The sequence below is a fragment of the Oncorhynchus clarkii genome, chromosome 27, assembly GCF_045791955.1.
Source record: "Oncorhynchus clarkii lewisi isolate Uvic-CL-2024 chromosome 27, UVic_Ocla_1.0, whole genome shotgun sequence".
In the NCBI taxonomy this organism is placed as follows: Eukaryota; Metazoa; Chordata; class Actinopteri; order Salmoniformes; family Salmonidae; genus Oncorhynchus; species Oncorhynchus clarkii.
Genome location: NC_092173.1, coordinates 28609237 through 28628696, shown reverse-complemented (window position 1 = coordinate 28628696; position 19460 = coordinate 28609237). Strand labels below are relative to the sequence as shown.

The 19460-nt window shown below is 42.8% G+C and overlaps 3 protein-coding genes across 3 annotated transcripts in view; all 3 read left to right on the top strand.

Annotated features, from left to right (window-relative positions):
* Positions 1–408, top strand: part of LOC139385704 (fatty acid CoA ligase Acsl3-like) — a 52762-nt gene extending 52354 nt beyond the window's left edge. Inside the window, exon 15 of the mRNA XM_071130980.1 lies at positions 79–408. Within this exon, the coding sequence (XP_070987081.1) occupies positions 79–236 (158 nt within the window). The 3' untranslated portion in view covers positions 237–408. The remainder of the gene's footprint in view (positions 1–78) is intronic.
* Positions 409–4286: 3878 nt separating this feature from the next.
* LOC139385705 (fatty acid CoA ligase Acsl3-like) lies at positions 4287–6611 on the top strand. Its single transcript, XM_071130981.1, has 4 exons — positions 4287–4514; positions 5195–5309; positions 5390–5547; positions 5743–6611. Exons 1-4 carry the CDS (start codon positions 4394–4396, stop codon positions 5898–5900), a joined length of 552 nt encoding a protein of 183 aa, XP_070987082.1. The 5' UTR covers positions 4287–4393; the 3' UTR covers positions 5901–6611.
* A 2866-nt stretch (positions 6612–9477) lies between these two features.
* Positions 9478–11454, top strand: LOC139385985 (potassium voltage-gated channel subfamily E member 4-like). Its single transcript, XM_071131302.1, has 2 exons — positions 9478–9548; positions 9691–11454. Exons 1-2 carry the CDS (start codon positions 9526–9528, stop codon positions 10259–10261), a joined length of 594 nt encoding a protein of 197 aa, XP_070987403.1. The 5' UTR covers positions 9478–9525; the 3' UTR covers positions 10262–11454.
* Positions 11455–19460: the final 8006 nt, after the last annotated feature.

Here is a 19460-nt window from a genome sequence, read left to right as displayed (position 1 = left end):
CATTCCTTTTGGTGATTTCTTCGGTTCCACCTCGGACTGGAGTTGTGATGCATTTCTTCTTTTTGTCTGCCTGTGCAGCCCAGCTGGAGCGGTTTGAGATCCCCCGTAAGATCCGTCTGAGCCCCGACCCCTGGACCCCCGAGACGGGCCTGGTGACCGACGCCTTCAAGCTCAAACGCCAGCAGCTGAAGAGTAAGTACCAGGACGACATCGAGAGAATGTACGGCGGGAAGTAGGACCAGACCAGACCAGAACCACTCCATGCACAGATCCAGCATCTGCCTCAAGCCTCCAAGCTTTTTGCTCCATCCTCCTATCCCCACCAGACCCCCATCCCGGACGAGCCCCCAGAAGCACTCAATTTACTTGAATCTACTTTGTTCTAATGAGACCAAAAAAGATAGAGGGAGAGAAATAGATAGAGAAACAGATTAATGAGAAACAGATAGAGAAACAGAAGAAAGATAGAGGGAGAGAAACAGATAGAGAAACAGATTGAGAAAGATAGAGGGAGAGAAATAGCGATATCAAAGAGAGGAGGCTGTGTTGCAATATTTCTACTGTTCCTTCATTCGATGAAATGGCTTTGCTTAAAAATGTGAATCAATAGACAATAAATAAAGCCCTGAAGACTGTTAGAGAGAAGGATTAGTTAGGAGAGAGTAAGTAAAGAGTGTTGTTGGAACACCCTAATATCTCCATGTTCATTCCACTTCTTGCCCATGTTCATTCCACTTCTTGCCCATGTTCATTCCACTTCTTGTCCATGTTCATTCCACTTCTTGCCCATGTTCATTCCACTTCTTGCTCATGTTCATTCCACTTCTTGCCCTCTTTAGAGATGGTTTTCCTCCAGATGTGAGTTGTGAGACAGGACAGATAAGGTCATGTTGCCTGTTGATCTCTCTCTCTCTCTGTGTGTGCGTGCGTGCGTGCACGCGCGCGACAGGGACAAGAACTGGAGGAGAAACAACACATTTCCCGTTGCCTGTTGAGCTCATGTCTGGTCGTGGTCCCATGTGGCTCAGTTGGTACAGCATGGCATATGCCTGGATTGTGGGTTTGATTCCAACGGGGGACCAGTACCAATGAAAATGTATGCACTCACTACTACTAAGTCGCTCTGGATAAAATCGTCTGCTAAATGACTAGTGAGTGTTGTTCACCGTTATTGAAGCACAAGCTCAGGTTGGTTGGAAAACGTTGTTTTAACACCAATGCCCTTCTGTCTGAGGGTGTCAGGAATGCTAAGCCATGAGAGCCTGTCGAGTGTAAGTACCATTAACATTGCAATTAATAGCTGTTATTTAATTATTTGTTTTTCTCCTTTAATTCTGTGATTCTGTCCACATTATTCTAGAGTCCTCTTTGGCTGATTCTCTCTACAAGTTACGAATCCAGGGCTCCTCATTGGTTATTTCTCAGCCCTGTTCCTGAAGCCAGGTTTTTCAATTGCTTATTCTCTGGTTTATTTCAGAACCTAGTTCTGCCCGGAGACTAGTCTTATTTCCTTCGTCGTTTCTTTTTGTTGTGGTTGTTCTGTTTAGTTGATCCTGTTTCTCCTGCTTAGTGAGGCTTTAGCACTGTGATTTCTATTAGATTCCCATCTGCCCATCTGATCCTACAGGCACAAAGTCAACAGAAGGTTCCGAGAGACTAAGACAATGACTTTATTGTGCCCATGGGGAAATGTGTGTTGTGGCTAGGGCAGGGAAATGTTGAGTCTCTGCACCTAGAAAAAAAAAGGCTAGTCAAGTTCTTCCACACCATTCTTGACAAACCATTTCTGTATGGACCTCGCCTTGTGCAGGGGGGCATTGTCATGCTGAAACAGGAAAGGGCCTCCCCCAAACTGTTGCCACAAAATTGGAACCACAGAATTGTCTAGAATGTCATTGCATGCTGTAGCGTAAAGATTTCCCTTCACTGGAACTAAGGGGCCTAACCCGAACCATAAAAAACAGCCCCAGACCATTATTCCTCCTCCACTATTGGCAACTCTAGCAGGCCAGATATTTGACGAACTGACTTGTTGGAAAGGTGGTATACCTATCACGGTGCCACGTTGAAAATCACTGAGCTGGGCCATTCTACTGTCAATGTTTGTCTATGGAGATTGCATGGCTGTGTGCTCAATTTTATAATTGAATATATATATGTGGCTGAAATAGCCGAATCCACTAATTTGAAGGGGCGACAACATACTTTTGCCCATGTAGTGTATGTATTTCAGAACTATTCCCTTGCCATTTCTGTCATTAATACAATTGTTATTATTTATGATAATGCCAATTAATAATACTCTTGTCATAAACTCATAATGTTTGTAAGAAATATGTAGATTGGTGAATACCATTTTCTTTCAGTGGTAGAAAACATATTTGTACTCTGTTATAGGTGTGCACTTACGTGAACCACACATTCACTAATGTCAGAGCTGTCGTTCTAGAACCACTGCCATGCTTGGAGTAAACCGTATGCCATATGATAATATAACATTTTGACCAAACTATGGTGGGATTACTTGGCCGACGGCAAGAAGAGATGCACACAAAACACTTCCGTACAACAGTTGAGAATTTAAAGATTTTAGTTAAGAGCACAGCTTCAGCATTTATTTGTGTGTGTGTGTGTGTGTGTGTGTGTGTGTGTGTGTGTGTGTGTGTGTGTGTGTGTGTGTGTGTGTGTGTGTGTGTGTGTGTGTGTGTGTGTGTGTGTGTGTGTGTGTGTGTGTGTGTGTGTGTGTGTGTGTGTGTGTGTGTGTGTGTGCGTCTGTGTGTGTTTGTGCTCGTGCGCGCTCTCTCGTACCTAAATGGTACAAACATTGCTCTGTAGAACATCATTCCACACATGACACCTGTTGCCTTTTCTTGTGATTTCAAGTGGATAACTACGCATAGGAAATATTTGAATAACAATGCTGTACACAGTAATGAAATATATAGTTTCTTGACAGTATGTGTTACTGTAACCCAGAATAACATGCATTTCGGATGTTTTCCTGTGTACTGTACACACAGTATATGAGGGGCAGTGATCACTGAAAAAGGAATATGATAAATCTATTGAAGCTCCCTGTTTGTCTGGGGAATCTGCCTTGTAACATAAGTGCAACAATTGTATTTATAAGTAATTTGCCTTGGAATTGATTACATGAAGAAATAAATAAAGATTGTGTTTGGTCTATCAGAGCTGTCCTGCGTTATTTGAGTGCAAATTGAGAAATTAGGCTGTTGTCCATTATGTCGCCCATTACAATTAGACCCATAATAAAGCAGTGATTGGTGACACACGTTAGGTGGTTATGATGATGATGACTGCGTGAGAAAGTTATGTTTGAGCTGTAAGAACGAACTCTTTGAACTTCATTTATCCAATAAGCTCAAAAGGGACCAGGCTAATCAAATTAAAATTGTGCCTACCATTGTCATTTGTCATTGCCTAGTAATTTGAGGCAAACATTTCCAAACCCTTCCCTTTAGCACTATCCAAGACAATTTGATGCTTAATGAAGTGGTTAAATTCTGTTAAATTTTCTGTAATATGAACATTTAACATGTAGGTGAATGTGTAGTAATAGCCCACTAATCACGAATATTTTGTTTAGTCATTTAACAGAATTGGAACATAGGGTTTCAAAATCTGATAACCATTGTTTGTCACATTTTTGTCTGGGCAGAGGCCACTCTGAAATTTGCGTCCACTCCGTAATTTGACATTGGGCCAAAACTTGCCTCTCGACTACAGTCCACTCACGTGATTGGTGACGTCCCAAGGTCGCCATATAAATATTCCCACGCACTTGGATATCCTGTTACATTCGATAGGCGCACACTCCCACGAGGACACGGATCACACTGCTGGGTTCACATGTTCCACCGTTCTGTTGCTCGGTAAGTTGGATAAGTAGTGTATCATTAGTAACAAAAGGCCATTGTTAACTAAGTTATGTCTTATAAAAGTTTAATTTGGCTATAATTTGTAAAAGTGTGGGTAAAGAAACAATATCATAACCTCTGTAATTTATTAATGTAATTTATCCTTTTAAATCCAAATTCAAGCTGTAACACAACAAAATGTGGAATAAGTAAAAGATGTGAATACTTTCTGAAGCGACTGTACATGGTCTATTCTGTGCTAATCATTTTATCTAATCAAGTGTATTCTATCCTAGTTTGGACCTCAGAAATAGGACATGCTGTCTGTATTTTATCCACTCTGTGTTTCTTCTGTATTAACAGTACACTCTACTCTCTATATTTCTGTGTCCGTCTACTCTGCTGATGTCTATTGGTCTTTATTTCCTCCCCTGCTCTGTCCTCCAGGTGGCTACCACAGCACAGACACACCCAACCCACAAGGTGAGATCCTGATTGGCGGGCCCAACGTAACCATGGGTTACTACAAGAATGAGGCCAAGAACCAGGACTTTTTTGTGGACGACAACGGCCAGCGGTGGTTCTGTACGGGAGACATAGGAGAGGTCCATCCTGATGGATGCCTCAAGATCATTGGTGAGGAGCAGGGCTAACGCCTCTAACTGAATGTCCTCATTCTCGGTTTCTGAATAAAGAGACATCTACTCTATTCCAAAGTGTTCCCCTTCACCATGGTTATGCACCCAAGTTCATATTTGCTAAGATAAACATTTACTTTTGGGCATGTCCATCAAAGGAGGCTGGTGGGAGGAGCTATAAGAGGATGGGCTCATTGTAATGGCTGGAATGGAATCAATGCAACGGAGTCAAACACGTTGTGTTTGATGTGTTTGGCACCATTCCATTGATTCCATTCCAGCCATTATAATAAGCCCGTCCTCCTCTAGCTCCTCCTACCAGCCTCCTCTGATGTCCATATACAGTACCATGTAAAAAACCCTCCCTGGTACCACCTACGTCAGCACACCGCATCAACGTCATGCCAAAACCACTGAAACCCATCTAAATAACCTATGCCCCTACGTTCATCTATCAGTCTAGCAGGACAGCTCCCAAGAACAACTATTTCTCAATTCCACCTCACTTCTGAGAATTCCTCTTGAGTCGTGTTTACTTTAGACTGACAGAAATCCTAATGCTCTCTGTTGTCTATATCTGTCTGTAAAGATTTGCTGTGCAATGGAAAATGTGCTTTTCATCCACCCCCCCCCACAAACACACACATACAGTGTGACAGTGTGTCCCTGTGTCTACAGATCGTAAGAAGGACCTGGTTAAGCTCCAGGCAGGAGAGTATGTGTCTCTGGGGAAGGTGGAGGCCATGCTGAAGAGCTGCCCCCTTATAGACAACATCTGTGCCTACGCCAACAGGTGTGTGTGTGTGTATGAATCAGTCTATGTAAAAAAAACAGAGACATGGTGGTATCTTCTTAACTGTTATCTCTCTTCAGTGAAGAGATGTACGTGATTGGCTTTGTGGTGCCCAATCAGAAGCATCTGCTGTCGCTAGCGGAGCAGTATTGTATCCGGGGCTCATGGGAGGAGCTGTGTAACAATGCTGCCATGGAGGGGGTGGTCCTGCAGGTCATCACTGAGGCTGCCCTATCAGGTGAGAGGTCAAAGGTCATCAGACCTTGGAGAGAGAGGAGAGAGCGGTTATGCAGTAGATGGAAGTGGTAGTAGTAGATACACGTTAAAGTTCGTTTGAAGCTCTACTTTTGTCATCCATTCCTTTTGGTGATTTCTTCGGTTCCACCTCTGACAGGAGTTGTGATGCATTTCTTCTTTTTGTCTGCCTGTGCAGCCCAGCTGGAGCGGTTTGAGATCCCCCGTAAGATCCGTCTGAGCCCCGACCCCTGGACCCCCGAGACGGGCCTGGTGACCGACGCCTTCAAGCTCAAACGCCAGCAGCTGAAGAGTAAGTACCAGGACGACATCGAGAGAATGTACGGCGGGAAGTAGGACCAGACCAGACCAGAACCACTCCATGCACAGATCCAGCATCTGCCTCAAGCCTCCAAGCTTTTTGCTCCATCCTCCTATCCCCACCAGACCCCCATCCCGGACGAGCCCCCAGAAGCACTCAATTTACTTGAATCTACTTTGTTCTAATGAGACCAAAAAAGATAGAGGGAGAGAAATAGATAGAGAAACAGATTGAGAAAGATAGAGGGAGAGAAACAGATAGAGAAACAGATTGAGAAAGATAGAGGGAGAGAAACAGATAGAGAAACAGATTGAGAAAGATAGAGGGAGAGAAATAGCGATATCAAAGAGAGGAGGCTGTGTTGCAATATTTCTACTGTTCCTTCATTCGATGAAATGGCTTTGCTTAAAAATGTGAATCAATAGACAATAAATAAAGCCCTGAAGACTGTTAGAGAGAAGGATTAGTTAGGAGAGAGTAAGTAAAGAGTGTTGTTGGAACACCCTAATATCTCCATGTTCATTCCACTTCTTGCCCATGTTCATTCCACTTCTTGCCCATGTTCATTCCACTTCTTGTCCATGTTCATTCCACTTCTTGCCCATGTTCATTCCACTTCTTGCTCATGTTCATTCCACTTCTTGCCCTCTTTAGAGATGGTTTTCCTCCAGATGTGAGTTGTGAGACAGGACAGATAAGGTCATGTTGCCTGTTGATCTCTCTCTCTCTCTGTGTGTGCGTGCGTGCGTGCACGCGCGCGACAGGGACAAGAACTGGAGGAGAAACAACACATTTCCCGTTGCCTGTTGAGCTCATGTCTGGTCGTGGTCCCATGTGGCTCAGTTGGTACAGCATGGCATATGCCTGGATTGTGGGTTTGATTCCAACGGGGGACCAGTACCAATGAAAATGTATGCACTCACTACTACTAAGTCGCTCTGGATAAAATCGTCTGCTAAATGACTAGTGAGTGTTGTTCACCGTTATTGAAGCACAAGCTCAGGTTGGTTGGAAAACGTTGTTTTAACACCAATGCCCTTCTGTCTGAGGGTGTCAGGAATGCTAAGCCATGAGAGCCTGTCGAGTGTAAGTACCATTAACATTGCAATTAATAGCTGTTATTTAATTATTTGTTTTTCTCCTTTAATTCTGTGATTCTGTCCACATTATTCTAGAGTCCTCTTTGGCTGATTCTCTCTACAAGTTACGAATCCAGGGCTCCTCATTGGTTATTTCTCAGCCCTGTTCCTGAAGCCAGGTTTTTCAATTGCTTATTCTCTGGTTTATTTCAGAACCTAGTTCTGCCCGGAGACTAGTCTTATTTCCTTCGTCGTTTCTTTTTGTTGTGGTTGTTCTGTTTAGTTGATCCTGTTTCTCCTGCTTAGTGAGGCTTTAGCACTGTGATTTCTATTAGATTCCCATCTGCCCATCTGATCCTACAGGCACAAAGTCAACAGAAGGTTCCGAGAGACTAAGACAATGACTTTATTGTGCCCATGGGGAAATGTGTGTTGTGGCTAGGGCAGGGAAATGTTGAGTCTCTGCACCTAGAAAAAAAAAAGGCTAGTCAAGTTCTTCCACACCATTCTTGACAAACCATTTCTGTATGGACCTCGCCTTGTGCAGGGGGGCATTGTCCTGCTGAAACAGGAAAGGGCCTTCCCCAAACTGTTGCCATAAAATTGGAACCACAGAATTGTCTAGAATGTCATTGCATGCTGTAGCGTAAAGATTTCCCTTCACTGGAACTAAGGGGCCTAACCCGAACCATAAAAAACAGCCCCAGACCATTATTCCTCCTCCACTATTGGCAACTCTAGCAGGCCAGATATTTGACGAACTGACTTGTTGGAAAGGTGGTATACCTATCACGGTGCCACGTTGAAAATCACTGAGCTGGGCCATTCTACTGTCAATGTTTGTCTATGGAGATTGCATGGCTGTGTGCTCAATTTTATAATTGAATATATATATGTGGCTGAAATAGCCGAATCCACTAATTTGAAGGGGCGACAACATACTTTTGCCCATGTAGTGTATGTATTTCAGAACTATTCCCTTGCCATTTCTGTCATTAATACAATTGTTATTATTTATGATAATGCCAATTAATAATACTCTTGTCATAAACTCATAATGTTTGTAAGAAATATGTAGATTGGTGAATACCATTTTCTTTCAGTGGTAGAAAACATATTTGTACTCTGTTATAGGTGTGCACTTACGTGAACCACACATTCACTAATGTCAGAGCTGTCGTTCTAGAACCACTGCCATGCTTGGAGTAAACCGTATGCCATATGATAATATAACATTTTGACCAAACTATGGTGGGATTACTTGGCCGACGGCAAGAAGAGATGCACACAAAACACTTCCGTACAACAGTTGAGAATTTAAAGATTTTAGTTAAGAGCACAGCTTCAGCATTTATTTGTGTGTGTGTGTGTGTGTGTGTGTGTGTGTGTGTGTGTGTGTGTGTGTGTGTGTGTGTGTGTGTGTGTGTGTGTGTGTGTGTGTGTGTGTGTGTGTGTGTGTGTGTGTGTGTGTGTGTGTGTGCGTCTGTGTGTGTTTGTGCTCGTGCGCGCTCTCTCGTACCTAAATGGTACAAACATTGCTCTGTAGAACATCATTCCACACATGACACCTGTTGCCTTTTCTTGTGATTTCAAGTGGATAACTACGCATAGGAAATATTTGAATAACAATGCTGTACACAGTAATGAAATATATAGTTTCTTGACAGTATGTGTTACTGTAACCCAGAATAACATGCATTTCGGATGTTTTCCTGTGTACTGTACACACAGTATATGAGGGGCAGTGATCACTGAAAAAGGAATATGATAAATCTATTGAAGCTCCCTGTTTGTCTGGGGAATCTGCCTTGTAACATAAGTGCAACAATTGTATTTATAAGTAATTTGCCTTGGAATTGATTACATGAAGAAATAAATAAAGATTGTGTTTGGTCTATCAGAGCTGTCCTGCGTTATTTGAGTGCAAATTGAGAAATTAGGCTGTTGTCCATTATGTCGCCCATTACAATTAGACCCATAATAAAGCAGTGATTGGTGACACACGTTAGGTGGTTATGATGATGATGACTGCGTGAGAAAGTTATGTTTGAGCTGTAAGAACGAACTCTTTGAACTTCATTTATCCAATAAGCTCAAAAGGGACCAGGCTAATCAAATTAAAATTGTGCCTACCATTGTCATTTGTCATTGCCTAGTAATTTGAGGCAAACATTTCCAAACCCTTCCCTTTAGCACTATCCAAGACAATTTGATGCTTAATGAAGTGGTTAAATTCTGTTAAATTTTCTGTAATATGAACATTTAACATGTAGGTGAATGTGTAGTAATAGCCCACTAATCACGAATATTTTGTTTAGTCATTTAACAGAATTGGAACATAGGGTTTCAAAATCTGATAACCATTGTTTGTCACATTTTTGTCTGGGCAGAGGCCACTCTGAAATTTGCGTCCACTCCGTAATTTGACATTGGGCCAAAACTTGCCTCTCGACTACAGTCCACTCACGTGATTGGTGACGTCCCAAGGTCGCCATATAAATATTCCCACGCACTTGGATATCCTGTTACATTCGATAGGCGCACACTCCCACGAGGACACGGATCACACTGCTGGGTTCACATGTTCCACCGTTCTGTTGCTCGGTAAGTTGGATAAGTAGTGTATCATTAGTAACAAAAGGCCATTGTTAACTAAGTTATGTCTTATAAAAGTTTAATTTGGCTATAATTTGTAAAAGTGTGGGTAAAGAAACAATATCATAACCTCTGTAATTTATTTTTACAGGAAACTTTTCATTCCACCTCAAACTCCACTGAGGATGGAGAAGTCACACAACTTCACAACGCACCAAGTTCTTCCCCTGCTGAGGGCTAATGATGCTTCCCAAACCGACAAAAGCAATGGCAACGCATACGTGTACATTTTCATAGTGATCTCCTTCTATGGAGTCTTCCTCGTTGGTATAATGCTGGGCTATGTTCGCTCCAAAAGGCGGGAGAAGAGAAGATCGAACGTTTTTACGCGCCTGGTGCACGAGGAGGAGCAGCGGGAATGGGGCGCGCTGAAAAAGAAGCACAGCATCACCATGACCTCCTTCCAGGTATCGCTTCCCTTCTCCGCGGGGAGCCAGGATGTCAATGAAGGAAGGGTCCTGAGCTCCCCTCTGGCCTGCGCCCTGTTCTCCATTGAACAAACCAGTGTCAGTTCACTGTGCTCCTCCGCCGACGCGCGCTTTGCCATCGAGGAGGAGTCGGACAGCGGGACCGCGGAGGGACCGGACGAGACCCTGAAGGGCAGTTCTACTGACAACAGCGACGACTCCGCAGAGATACAGATACTCGGAGAGGAACTGTGACGCTCAGAACAGATGATGAGAGGGGAAATAAACGCAAAAAACTGTAGACTTTCCATCCCTCTCCGTCATATAGGAAATACGTGGAGAAGTTAAAGACTGATAAAGTTTAGCTTGACATATGGAACAATTGCTCTCTAACCATCCGGTTCTGAGTATTGAAACGTACCTGGAACCCACTTGAAATATATTTTCTGTAACGAAATCCTCTTAAGATGTAGCCTAATGATTTCACTGTGCAGTGTTCATAATGTCTATGTAGGTTTACTTGGGGTTGTTGTGTAAATTGAAGAGAAGAAAAAAAACAGTTGAAAAACAATGATCTGTTTAAGAGATATGGTTCTTCTTTACTCTTCTTGGGAAATACATGTTTTTATTTTGAAAAAACTTTGTTGCAATATCTAGTTTTCTCCAAAAGGGGGCAGTGCTGCAGTAGTTTTACCCCACCTGTTGCTGGGGAACACCAGTCATTTCAATAGAATCAACACAACATAGGGTTTACTGTCCTTGCATTGTCTTATTTGTTCTGAAGTGTTGACATACTAATTTATAAAATAAGAAGCTATTTTTTCAGGCAGTTAGCTGATTATTTCTTTTGAATTATTTACAATGACATAATTTAGCACAATTAGCAGACACTCTTATCCAGAGCCACTTAAAGGAGAAAACAGGGTTAAGTACCTTGCTCAAGGGCACATTGCCAGATCTTTCACCTAGTTGGCTCGGAGATTCGAACCAGCACCCTATATCTGAAAAGTCATCATACGTTAAGATTAGGCCAAACCATCCCAACCACAGCAGATCTTCCCATGTGATAGGAGTCCTGGGAAACGATCATGAAGAATGCTGGGATTTCTCCCAATCGCTATGACGACAACACTACTACAGCCCATCCCCCTCCAGGCTCCCACCCACACACCATACCATATCAGCCCTGCTGCAGGCCATAATGCTCACAACTCACTCCATTGACAACATGCCAAACCAAAGTGAGGTAGAACAATAGTGTGAAAGAAAAGGAATGTATTTTATGATGCTAATTAGAAAGTAATGAACAATAAACAAAATTAACAGTAAACATTACACAAGTTCCAAAATAAAAATACATTTCAAATGTCATATTATGTCTATATACAGTGTTGTAATGATGTGCAAATAGTTAAAGTACCAAATTAAAAATAAATATATATACAGTTGAAGTCAGAAGCTTACATGCACCTTAGCCAAATACATTTAAACTCAGTTTTTCACAATTCCTGACATTTAAGCCTAGTAAAAATAGCCTGTCTTAGGTCAGTTAGATCACCACTTTATTTTAAGAATGTGAAATGTCAGAATAATAGTAGTGAATGTTTTATTTCAGCTTTTATTTCTTTCATCACATTCCCAGTGGGTCAGAATTTTACATACATTCAATTAGTATTTGGCAGCATTGCCTTTAAATTGTTTAACTTGGGTCAAACGTTTCAGGTATCCAGCCTTTCACAAGATTCCCACAATAAGTTGGGTGAATTTTATCCCATTTCTCCTGACAGACACGGTGTAACTGAGTCAGGTTTGTATGCCTCCTTGCTCGCACACGCTTTTTCAGTTCTGCCCACAAATTTTCTACAGGATTGAGGTCAGAGTTTATGATGGCCACTCCAATACCTTGACTTTGTTGTCTTTAAGACATTTTTCCACAACTTTGGAAGTATGCTTGGGGTCATTGTCCATTTGGAAGACCCATTTGCAACCAAGCTTTAACTTCCTGACTGATGTCTTGAGATGTTGCTTTAATAAATCCACATAATTGTCCTTCGTCATGATGCCATCTATTTTGTGACGTGCACCAGTCCCTCCTGCAGCAATGTACCCCCACAACATGATGCTGCCACCCCCGTGCTTCACGGTTGGGATGGTGTTCTTCGGCTTGCAAGCATCCCCCTTTTTCCTCCTTTGGCCAAACAGTTCTATTTTTGTTTCATCAGACCAGAGGGCATTTCTCCAAAAAGTACGATCTTTGTCCTCGTGTGCAGTTGCAAACCGTATTCTGGCTTTTTTATGGCGGTTTTGGAGTAGTGGCCTCTTCGTTGCTGAGCGGCCTATCAGTTTATGTCGATATAGGGCTCGTTTTACTCTGGATATACAGTGGGGCAAAAAAGTATTTAGTCAGCCACCAATTGTGCAAGTTCTCCCACTTAAAAAGATAAGAGAGGCCTGTAATTTTCATAATTTCATCACTTCAACTATGACATACAAAATTAGAAAAAAAAATCCAGAAAATCACATTTAATTAATTTATTTGCAAATGATGGTGGAAAATAAGTATTTGGTCACCTACAAACAAGCAAGATTTCTGGCTCTCACAAACCTGTAACTTCTTCTTTAAGAGGCTCCTCTGTCCTCTACTCGTTACCTGTATTAATGGCACCTGTTTGAACTTGTTATCAGTATAAAAGACACCTGTCCACAACCTCAAACAGTCACACTCCAAACTCCACTATGGCCAAGACCAAAGAGCTGTCAAAGGACACCAGAAACAAAATTGTAGACCTGCACCAGGCTGGGAAGACTGAATCTGCAATAGGTAAGCAGCTTGGTTTGAAGAAATCAACTGTGGGAGCAATTATTAGGAAATGGAAGACATACAAGACCACTGATAATCTCCCTCGATCTGGGGCTCCACGCAAGATCTCACCCCGTGGGGTCAAAATGATCACAAGAACGGTGAGCAAAAATCCCAGAACCACACGGGGGGACCTAGTGAATGACCTGCAGGGAGCTGGGACCAAAGTAACAAAGCCTACCATCAGCAAGGGCATTGAAGATGAAACGTGTCTGGGTCTTTCAGCATGACAATGATCCCAAACACACCGCCAGGGCAACGAAGGAGTGGCTTTGTAAGAAGCATTTCAAGGTCCTGGAGTGGCCTAGCCAGTCTCCAGATCTTAACCCCATAGAAAATATTTGGAGGGAGTTGAAAGTCTGTGTTGCCCAGCAACAGCCCCAAAACCTCACTGCTCTAGAGGAGATCTACATGGAGGAATGGGCCAAAATACCAGCAACAGTGTGTGAAAACCTTGTGAAGATTTACAGAAAACATTTGACCTCTGTCATTGCCAACAAAGGGTATATAACATAGTATTGAGAAACTTTTGTTATTGACCAAATACTTATTTTCCACCATAATTTGCAAATAAATTCATAAAAAATCCCTAAAATGTGATTTTCTGGATTTTTTTTCACCTCATTTTGTCTGTCATAGTTGAAGTGTACCTATGATGAAAATTTCAGGCCTCTCTCATCTTTTTAAGTGGGAGAACTTGCACAATTGATGGCTGACTAAATACTTTTTTGCCCCATTGTAGATACTTTTGTACCTGTTTCCTCCAGCATCTTCACAGGGTCCTTTGCTGTTGTTCTGGGATTGATTTGCACTTTTCGCACCAAAGTACGTTCATCTCTAGGAGACAGAACGTGTCTCCTTCCTGAGCGGTATGGCGGCTGCGTGGTCCCATGGTGTTTATACTTGCATACTATTGTTTGTACAGATTAACGTGATACCTTCAGGCGTTTGAAAATTGCTCCCAATGGTGAACCAGACTTGTGGAAGTCTGCCATTTTTTTCTGAGGTCTTGGCTGATTGTTTTTGATTTTCTCATGATGTCAAGTAAAGAGGCACTGAATTTGAAGGCAGGCCTTGAAATACATCCACAGGTACACCTCCAATTGACTCAAATGATGTAAATTAGCCTATCAAAAGATTCTGAAGCCATGACATCATTTTCTGGAATTTTCCAAGCTGTTTAAATGCACAGTCAACTTAGTGTATGTAAACTTCTGACCCACTGGAATTGAGATACATTGAATTATAAGTGAAATAATCTGTCTGTAAACAATTGTTGGAAAAATTACTTGTATCATGCACAAAGTAGATGTCCTAACCGACATGCCAAAACTATAGTTTGTTAACAAGAAATTTGTGGAGTGGTTGAAAAACGAGTTTTAATGACTCCAACCAAAGTGTATGTACACTTCCGACTTCAACTGTAAATGTAGGTTGTATTTACAATGGTGTTTGTTCTTCAATGGTTGCTCTTTTCTTGTGATAACAGGTCACAACTCTTGCTGCTGTGATGGCACAGTGTGGTATTTCACCCAATAGATATGGGAGTTTATCAAAATTGTATTTGTTTTTTTAATTCTTTGAGGGTCTGTGTAATCTGAGGGAAATATGTGTCTCTAGTAATATGGCTATACATTTGGCAGGAGGTTAGGAAGTGAAGCTCAGTTTCCACCTCATATCCTGTCTTCTCCTGTCTTCTCTTGGCCTTTCTCAAGAGCAAATCAAATCAAACTTTATTTGTCACATGCGCTGAATACAACACGTGTAGACTTTACTGTGAAATGGTTACTTACAAGTCCCTAACCAACAGTGCAGTTCAAGAATCAAATCAAATCAAATGTATTTATATAGCCCTTCGTACATCAGCTGATATCTCAAAGTGCTGTACAGAAACCCAGCCTAAAACCCCAAACAGCAAGCAATGCAGGTGTAGAAGCACGGTGGCTAGGAAAAACTACCTAGAAAGGCCAAAACCTAGGAAGAAACCTAGAGAGGAACCAGGCTATGTGGGGTGGCCAGTCCTCTTCTGGCTGTGCCGGGTGGAGATTATAACAGAACATGGCCAAGATGTTCAAATGTTCATAAATGACCAGCATGGTCGAATAATAATAAGGCAGAACAGTTGAAACTGGAGCAGCAGCACGGCCAGGTGGACTGGGGACAGCAAGGAGTCATCATGTCAGGTAGTCCTGGGGCATGGTCTAGGGCTCAGGTCCTCTGAGAGAGAGAAAGAAAGAGAGAAGGAGAGAATTAGAGAACGCACACTTAGATTCACACAGGACACCGAATAGGACAGGAGAAGTACTCCAGATATAACAAACTGACCCTAGCCCCCCGACACATAAACTACTGCAGCATAAATACTGGAGGCTGAGACAGGAGGGGTCAGGAGACACTGTGGCCCCATCCGAGGACACCCCCGGACAGGGCCAAACAGGAAGGATATAACCCCACCCACTTTGCCAAAGCACAGCCCCCACACCATTAGAGGGATATCTTCAACCACCAACTTACCATCCTGAGACAAGGCTGAGTATAGCCCACAAAGACCTCCGCCACGGCACAACCCAAGGGGGGCCGCCAACCCAGACAGGATGACCACATCAGTGAATCAACCCACTCAGGTGACGCACCCCTTCCAGGGACGGCATGAGAGAGCCCCAGTAATCCAGTGACTCAGCCCCTGTAATACGGTTAGAGACAGAGAATCCCAGTGAAAAGAGGGGAACCAGCCAGGCAGAGACAGCAAGGGCGGTTCTTTGCTCCAGAGCCTTTCCGTTCACCTTCCCACTCCTGGGCCAGACTACACTCAATCATATGACCCACTGAAGAGATGAGTAATGAGATCAGTAAAGACTTAAAGCGTGAGACCGAGTTTGCGTCTCTGACATGGGTAGGCAGACCGTTCCATAAAAATGGAGCTCTATAGGAGAAAGCCCTGCCTCCAGCTGTTTGCTTAGAAATTCTAGGGACAATTAGGAGGCATGCGTCTTGTGACCGTAGCGTACGTGTAGGTATGTATGGCAGGACCAAATCAGAGAGATAGGTAGGAGCAAGCCCATGTAATGCTTTGTAGGTTAGCAGTAAAACCTTGAAATCAGCCCTTGCTTTGACAGGAAGCCAGTGTAGAGAGTCTAGCACTGGAGTAATATGATCACATTTTTTGGTTCTAGTCAGGATTCTAGCAGCCTTAAGAAGAGTTAATTACCAAATAAACTAAAGTAAAAAATAAAATAAAAAAGTAACACAATAACATAACAATAACGAGGCTATATACATGGGGTACCTGTACCGAGTCAGTGTGCGGGGGTACAGGCTATGCTCTCTGAGTCTCTACATAGTCAAAGATTTCCTTAATTTGGGGTCAGTCACAGTGGTCAGGTTTTCTGCTACTGTGCACTCTCTGTTAAAGGCCAAATAGCGCTCTAGTTTGCTCTGGGGTAGTTTTTTTTATTCTTTCCAATGGGTCAAATAATTATCTCTTTGTCTTCTCATGATTTGGTTGGGTCTAATTGTGTTGCTGTCCTGGGGCTCTGTGGGGTCTGTTTGTGTTTGTGAACAGAGCCCCAGAACCAGCTTGCTTAGGTCGTTCTTCTCCAGGTTCATCTCTCTGTAGGTGATGGATTTGTTATGGAAGGTTTGGGAATCGCTTCCTTTTAGGTGGTTGTAGAATTTAACGGCTATTTTCTGGATTTTGATCATTCGTGGGTATAATTCGTGGGTACCTAATTCTGCTCTACATGCAATATTTGGTGTTATACATTGTACACAGGATATTTTAGCAGAATTCTGCATGCAGAATTTGGTGTTTGTCCCATTTTGTGAATTCTTGGTTGGTGAGCGGACTCCAGACCTCACAACCATAAAGGGCAATGGGTTCTATAACTGATTCCAGCATTTTTAGCTAGATCCTAATTGGGATGTAGAATTTCATGTTCCTTTTGATGGCATAGAAGGTGCTTCTTACTGTACCTTGTCTCTCAGATCGTTCACAGCTTTGTGGAAGTTACCTGTGGTGCTGATGTTAAGGCCGAGGTATGTATTCTTTTTTTGTGTGCTCTTGGGCAACGGTGTCTAGATGGAATTTGTATTTGTGGTCCTGAGAACTGGACCTTTTTTGTAACACCATTATTTTTGTCTTACTGAGATTTACTGTCAGGGTCCAGGTCTGACAGAATCTGTGCAGAAGATCTAGGTGCTGCTCTCCTTGGTTGGGGACAGAAGCACCATATCATCAGCAAACAGGAAACATTTGACTTCAGATTCTAATAGGGTGAGGCCGAGTGCTGCAGACTGTTCTAGTGCCCTCGCCAATTTGATGATATATATACACCACCGTTCAAAAGTTTGGGGTCTCTTAGAAATGTCCTTGTTTCTTAAAGAAAAGCACACTTCTTGTCCATTAAAATGTGTTGAGGATCAGCGTGGCGGATGTGTTATTATCTACCCTTACCACCTGGGGGGCGGCCCGTCAGGAAGTCCAGGATCCAGTTGCAGAGGGAGGTGTTAAGTCCCAGGGTCCTTAGCTTATTGATGAGCTTTGAGGGCACTATGGTGTTGAACGCTGTAGTCTGTAGTCAATGAATAGCATTCTCACATAGGTGTTCCTTTTGTCCAGGTGGGAAAGGGCAGTGTGGAGTGCAATAGAAACTGCTTCATCTGTCGATCTGTTGGGGCGGTATGCAATTTGGAGTGGGTCTAGGGTTTCTGGGGTGATGGTGTTGATGTGAGCCATGACCAGCCTTTCAATGCACTTCATGGCTACAGACGTGAGTGCTTTGGGTCGGTAGTCAATTAGGCAGGTTACCTTAGTGTTCTTGGGCACAGGCACTATGGTAGTCTGCTTAAAACATGTTTGGTATTACAGACTCGGACAGGGAGAGGTTGAAAATGTTAGTGAAGACACTTGCTAGTTGGTGCTCACAGTACTCGTCCTGTTAATCAGTCTGGCCCTGCGGCCTTGTGAATGTTGTGATCAGTCTTCCGGCACAGCTGGTGCTCTCATGCATGTTTCAGTGTTATTTGCCTCGAAGCTGAGCATAGAAATAGTTTAGCTCGTCCGGTAGGCTCGTGTCACTGGGCAGCTCTCGGCTGTGCTTCCCTTTATAGTTTGTAATGGTTTGCAGGCCCTGCCACATCTGACATATATAAAGTATATGTTATATATGTTTCCTCTCTCTCTCTCTATTTCTCTCCCTCTCTCTCTGCCCCCCTTCTCTCTCCCCCCTCTCTCCATTTCCCCCTCTCTCTGCCCCCCTTCTCTCTCTCCCCCTCTCTCCATTTCCCCCTTCTCTCTCTCTCTTTATCCCCCCCTCTCTCTCCCCCCATCCATTTCCCCCCTCTCTCTCTCTCTTTCTCTCTCCCTCTCCCCCCTTCTCTCCCCATCTCTCTCCATTTTCCCCCTCTCACTCTCTTTCTCTTTCTTTCTCCCCTCTTACTCCTCCCTCCCTCTCTCTCTCTCAGGTTAAGTTGACATATATACAATCACAAAAACTAGTTGAGGCGTACTAAATCCTATTTCCTGAGCACCTTAAACGTAACTGAATTATGAATGTGAAATTCATACATTATACACAAGGAAGTTGAGGCAGGGTTAATGCTGTTGTCTACCTAATGCTATTCCACAAATTAACCATTCCTAATTATTGATAGTGTAGACACATCAGTGTGCAGAATAAAGTAGAACTCCAGCTGTAGGAATGTTTGCGCTCATGTCTTTTTAATAAGGGACAAGAAGAGAGATAGGGTCAGTGAAAGAAAGAGCCGGACATCGAGGTGGAACTAGAAGCTGCAGTGGTGAAATTAAAAGTGAGAGCCAGTGAGAAAAAGATAGAAAGAGACAAAAAAATAAAGAGAAAGAGGAAGAGAGAGAGGGAGAGAGAAATAGTGACACACACACACAGAGCGAGCAAGAGAGCGAGAGAGAGACCATGCGTAGCAGCATGATACAACAGGATGTGTCTAAATAGCCTCCTCCACCACTGGGAGCTGAGGATTTTGAGTCCTACCTACGTCCTCCTGTGCCCTGCGCTCTGCCCACATTTGCAGAATGAATTAAGTTTTAAATGAGTCATTCTGACCTAGCATTGTCGATCCTTCCACTCCTTCTTTCAGTTCAATTCAAAGGGCTTTATTGGCATGGGAAACAAATGTTTACATTGCCAAAGCATATATTTACATTGCCAAATATAATAAACAAAAGTAAAAAATCTTCAGTAAACATTATACTCACAAGATTCAAAGGAATATACATTTCAAATGTCATATTATGTCTATATTGTCACGTTCTGACCATAGTTCTGTTATTTTATTCTTTGTTTTAGTCTGGTCGGGGCGTGAATTGGGGTGAGCAGTCTATGTTTGTTTTTCTATGTTGGTTTTTGTGTTCGGCCTAGTATGGTTCTCAATCAGAGGCAGGTGTCGTTAGTTGTCTCTGATTGAGAATCATACTTAGGTAGACTGGGTTTCACTTTTGGTTTGTGGGTGTTTGTTTTCCGTGTGAGTGTTTGGTCCACACGGTACTCGTTCGTTCGTTCGTTCGTTCACTTTATTGTTTTGTATTTCAGTGTTCAGGTCGTTTCATTAAATATTACA

Excerpts from the sequence above, each read along its gene's own strand:
- LOC139385705 (XM_071130981.1), top strand. The coding sequence starts at position 4,394 with ATGGGTTACTACAAGAATGAGGCCAAGAACCAGGACTTTTTTGTGGAC. Across the intron at positions 5,310-5,389 it reads ATCTGTGCCTACGCCAACAG|TGAAGAGATGTACGTGATTG; the intron begins GTGTGTGTGTGT and ends ATCTCTCTTCAG. Across the intron at positions 5,548-5,742 it reads CACTGAGGCTGCCCTATCAG|CCCAGCTGGAGCGGTTTGAG; the intron begins GTGAGAGGTCAA and ends CTGCCTGTGCAG.
- LOC139385985 (XM_071131302.1), top strand. The coding sequence starts at position 9,526 with ATGTTCCACCGTTCTGTTGCTCG. Across the intron at positions 9,549-9,690 it reads TTCCACCGTTCTGTTGCTCG|GAAACTTTTCATTCCACCTC; the intron begins GTAAGTTGGATA and ends TTATTTTTACAG.